At 40.2% G+C, this 5,254-nt stretch overlaps 1 protein-coding gene across 1 annotated transcript in view; it reads left to right on the top strand.

Annotated features, from left to right (window-relative positions):
- The first annotated feature begins 2,217 nt into the window (after positions 1-2,217).
- Positions 2,218-5,254, top strand: part of LOC115223088 (signal recognition particle subunit SRP72) — a 38,711-nt gene continuing 35,674 nt past the window's right edge. The window contains exon 1 of the mRNA XM_029793501.2: positions 2,218-2,371. Coding sequence (XP_029649361.2) covers positions 2,284-2,371 — 88 coding nt within the window. The 5' untranslated portion in view covers positions 2,218-2,283. The remainder of the gene's footprint in view (positions 2,372-5,254) is intronic.

Here is a 5,254-nt window from a genome sequence, read left to right on the forward strand (position 1 = left end):
TGCCTACAAGGGGCTAAACACAGAGAGGACAAACAAGGACAGACAAACGGATTTAGTTGATTATATCGACTCCAGTGTATAACCGGTACTTAATTTATAGACCCCGAAAGGATGAAAGGCAAAGTCAACCTCGGCGGAATTTGAACTCAGAACGTAGTGGCAGACGAAATACCTATTTCTTTACTACCCACAAGGGGCTAAACACAGAGAGGACAAACAAGGACAGACAAATGGATTAAGTCGATTACATCGACCCCAGTGTGTAACTGGTACTTATTTAATCGACCCCGAAAGGATGAAAGGCAAAGTCGACCTTGGCGGAATTTGAACTCAGAACATAGCGGCAGACGAAATACCTATTTCTTTACAGCCCACAAGGGGCTAAACACAGAGAGGACAAACAAGGACAGACAAATGGATTAAGTCGATTACATTGACACCAGTGCGTAATCGATACTTAATTTATCGACCCTGAAAAGATGAAAGACAAAGTTGACCTCGGCGGAATTTGAACTCAGAACGTAACAGCAGACGAAATACCACTAAGCATTTCGCCCAGCATGCTAACCTTTCTGCCAGCTCGCTACCTTTCAGTTTCTGCTTACTAAATCCACTCACAAGGCATGGTCAGTCTGGGGCTATAGTAGAAGTCACTTGCCCAAGGTTCCACGCAGTGGGCTTGAACACGTGTATGTGTGTGTGTATACATTCAGGTACATGCATATTTTAGGGTGGCCAAATGCTTGCCTTCTGAGTTCTCCATTTTAGAACTATCATATATGCAACACCCTCATATTTTGGGAATGGTTACACATCTCCATGTATATATACACACTGTGGAAGTCCATGGCTTAGTGGTTAGGGTGTTGGGCTCATGATTGTAAGATTGTGGTTTCAATTCCTGGACTGGGCAATGTGTTGTGTTCTTGAGCAAAATACTTCATTTCACATTGCTCCAGTTCCCTCAACTGGAAAAAATGAGTACTCCTGTAACAGACTGGCATTCATATGCCCTAAAATTGGGAAACTGGCCCTTATGGGTTAGTATGTCTCAAGAAGGTAACTTTACCATTTTATATATATATATATATATATATACATATATATTGCTTTACTGCCCAGAAGGGGCTAAACATAGAGGGGACAAACAAGGACAGACGAAGGGATTGAGTTGATTATATCGACCCCAGTGCGAAACTGGTACTTTATTTATCGACCCCGAAAGGATGAAAGGCAAAGTTGACCTCGGCGGAATTTGAACTCAGAACGTAACAACAGACGAAATACCACTAAGCATTTCGCCTGGCGCGCTAATGTGTCTGCCAGCTCGCCGCCTTTGACATATATATATATATATAATATATTTATCATCATCATTTAACGTCCACTTTCCGTGCTAGCATGGGTTGGACGATTTGACTGAGGACTGGCGAACCAGATGGCTGCACCAGGATCCAATCTGATCTGGCAACAGTAAATCAAAACATTTAGTGTATAAAATTTGAAAAAAAAAACATCTGGTGAAAATTTGGAATACCTCAAGTAGTTTGAAGAAATTTAACAAGATACGTGGCTATCTTTGAGCAATACCAATAACCGTATTAGTTTTAATTTTATTACAATCCGGACTATAGTCAAAGATTGCCAGAAAAGATCTTAGATCTTTTCGGTTTGAACGGCAGTTTTTTCTAGCGGTGTCATATGAAATTGTTACCCATAATTATGACCCTAGTATCGATCTATTGCATTTCAATCTGTTTTAGGGTTAGGGTTAGAGGAAGGATATCTTTTTTTTTTTTTCAGAAATGTAAATAAACCCAATCTGTTTCTTAAACGAAGGACATATTCATACCTCACAGAATATTTATTTTTACCTCAATAGACGTCATTGATTGGTTGAAATTGCAGAAATTGAAGCAAAAAAATCAACAACAAATATCTTACAAACTATAGAATTTTCTCAATAAAGCCAAGAGAAAAAGATGTTTTATAAACACATTCTACCAGTATACGAAGTTTAAAATGTTTTAGTTACCTAGAAAGTATTTTAAAAAAACTGCCGTTCAAACCGAAAAGATCCAAAAGATCTTTATCACTCGCTTCAACCTTTAACTTACATTAAGACAGGTATGTAAAAAACAAACAACAAACACATCGAAAAAACAAAAAGGAAAGGTAAAAATTCAGCAAGGGCGATAACTCATGAGGTTAAGAGATCCGCTCTTATATTTTCTAAGTCCAGTAAAGTATCATTTGTCCTGCCGGAGAGTCGCGTGTCACAGCATGACGAGTCTGACTCAGTTGTATTCCGATTTAAATAAATTAAAGCAAAGCCAAGATTATGAACGGGGGATTAAAGTAGCCAACAAAAGTAAGTGTAGCCTTGTCGTTGTTGTTATCGTCGTCATTATTGTTGTTATTTTTGCTATGATTACTTGAACCAAAGCGCACCATATGTAGACGCAATTTGGCCGAATGGTGAAGACGTTCGCTTTACATCTGCGAGGTTTCGGGTTCGAACCCAACTGCGTGGTACCTTGTGATAACGTAATATGCATCATACGCAACAATATATTTTATATAAACCATAATCGTAATTTCCGGACGAAATACTTACCCGGCATTTCTTCCGGTTCTTTTACATTCCGAGTTCAAATTCCACCGAAATCGACTTCACTTTTCGTTCCTTCGTGTTTCATAAATTTTACGTACAATTTGAGCCCTGGGGTGGGGTGGGGGTCGAGGCAATCGACTAGCCCCACCCACTCAACATTTCTGGTCCTGTGTCTATTGTAGAAAGGATTATTATAATTATCAGATATACATACGTGCACTTACAACAATATGGTTTATATATATACGTATCATAATCTTGTTAGGTCGCAGTTGGCGCAACGAAAATTTTTTACAGCAAACGATAAATAATAAATGTTTAAGTGGAGTTAACAAATTTTGGAGTACATTGAATGGCTAAAGTGTCTTCCACGCTGTAATTGTCTTAGTTTCAACACACGATGTCAGAACAAATATCACTTTCCAGGCAAGTAAGCACACCTCCATAAACCACGATATTTTACCTCTATTGTTATATCCATTCGTTAACTAAGTGCGATCCCTTTGGCGACAGTATATATATATAAATCTGTGTGTTGTGTGTGTATATCTATGTATACTACCAAAGTGATTCAGTCGAAATGCTTAAACATTTGAACTTATTGTGGGTTTAAATTGCAGTTTGGCTCGATAAAAATATGTATTAGTGATATTCTACAGCTGATATCGTTGTCTGTATATCTCCTCCTCCTCCTCCTTGCAAAAAAATATATCGACTGGTATTTTTTTTTCTCCCATTTGGCAAGGGACAGGTTCACTAGTAATATGTCTATGTGTTTGTTTTGGAGGCGTGCTTGTCTGGCAAGTGACTCGACTTAACACCGTATGTTGAAACTAAAATAAAACACATTATCTATTCAAAAATACACACGAACACTGTTAATTTCATTTAAACATTTATTATCTGGTGTTAAAATCTCTGTGGCATGAATTACAACCTGGCCTCTGACACGGTTCCACTTTTTATTACACACACACACATACCATATGAAGGCGTATGTCTTAGTGGTTAGGGTGTTGCACTCACGATTGCGAGATTGTTGGTTCGATCCCCAGCTCAAGCGTTGCGTTGTGTTCTTGAGCAAAACACTTCATTACATGTTGCTGTGCGATCATTTTGTCATCTGACCTATGGGCACATCATGCACCTGTACAGGTAGTGTCGATTTGATGGAGGCAGTGAGTTTGTATGTGGTTCTTCAGCAAGAGATTGCAGAACCCTCACACATCATCTAATGACATTCATACACATACACACATCATCATCATTATCATCGTTTAACGTCCGCTTTCCATGCTAGCATGGGTTGGACGATTTGACAGAGGACTGGCGAACCAGATGGCTGCACCAGGCTCCAATCTGGCAGAGTTTCTACAGCTGTATGCCCTTCCTAACACCAACCACTCCGAAAGTGTAGTGGGTGCTTATACATGACACCGGCCCGAGGGCCAATCAGACAGTACTGGTAATGGTGTTTTTTACATGCCACCTGCACAGGAGCCAGTCCAGCAGAACTGGCAACAACCTCGCTCAAATATTTTTTTCGTGTGCCACCATATCATCATTTAACGTTCATTGTCCATGCTGGCATAGATTGGATGGTTTGACCAGGTTTAAGCTGAGGGGCGGCACCAGACTCCAGTCTGATTTGGTATGGTTTCTACAGCTGGATGCCCTTCCTAACACCAGCCCTTCATGTGTATGTGTAGAGGAAGAGAGGTGGGGTTAATGTAGAGTACCAAAAGTATGTGATGTTTAAACATTCATGATTTCTTCACAAGCAGTTAATTGACGTTGAGAAGAAAAGCCCTAATGTGATCTCTCTAAATCATCATCATCATCATCATCCAGTGTTTTAAATTCGGGTTTTGTTCCCGTTAACAGGGGTAGCCAGATCTCCCTCAATGCCATAGCTACTGCCCTCACACCATCTTGACATCTTGCCTGGTTTTGGGTGTCCTCCTTTTTCAAACCAACCCTCCCAATTCCCTCCTCCACCTGTCCCCCCCACCTTTTCCTCAGTCTACTTCGCTTTTGCGCTGCATTTACCCCAAATGTAATCACCTTCCTCAGAACATGCTCTTCATCCCTCCTCAACACATGCCCATACCACTTCATTCCATTCGCCCTTGACAACCATTCTATCAATTCCTCCAACCCCAGCATTCCTATCAAATCCTCAGTCCTCCTCTTATCAAACAGCTTCACCCCTCACATTTCTCTTACCATTGCTCTCTCAGTCCTTCTCAAAATTACCATCTCTCTCTCTCTCTCTCCCTCGGACACCATGTCTCACTCCCTTACAACATTGCAGCTCTCACACAACTCTTATAGACCCTTCCTTTCATCTTTAACCCTTTTGTTACCAACCCAGCTGAAACCGTCTCTGGCTCTGTAGTACAAATGTCTTGTTTTCAAATTTTCAGAATTAATATCTTCCACCAAACCTTAGTCACAGTTTATGTTCCTAACACTAGCTTATTTTACTAAATTCTTTGTTATATTTAAAAGTAATTGAAAGAAGCACAGAGCATCTCAAAATAAATACAGTAACGAAAAGGTTAATGAGGACCTTTTCACATATAATAATGCTCCGCGTTCCCTGAACTTCACCCAGCCAAGTCTCGCTCTTGCTGCCAC

The sequence above is a fragment of the Octopus sinensis genome, linkage group LG22 (assembly GCF_006345805.1).
Source record: "Octopus sinensis linkage group LG22, ASM634580v1, whole genome shotgun sequence".
NCBI lineage: Eukaryota > Metazoa > Mollusca > Cephalopoda > Octopoda > Octopodidae > Octopus > Octopus sinensis.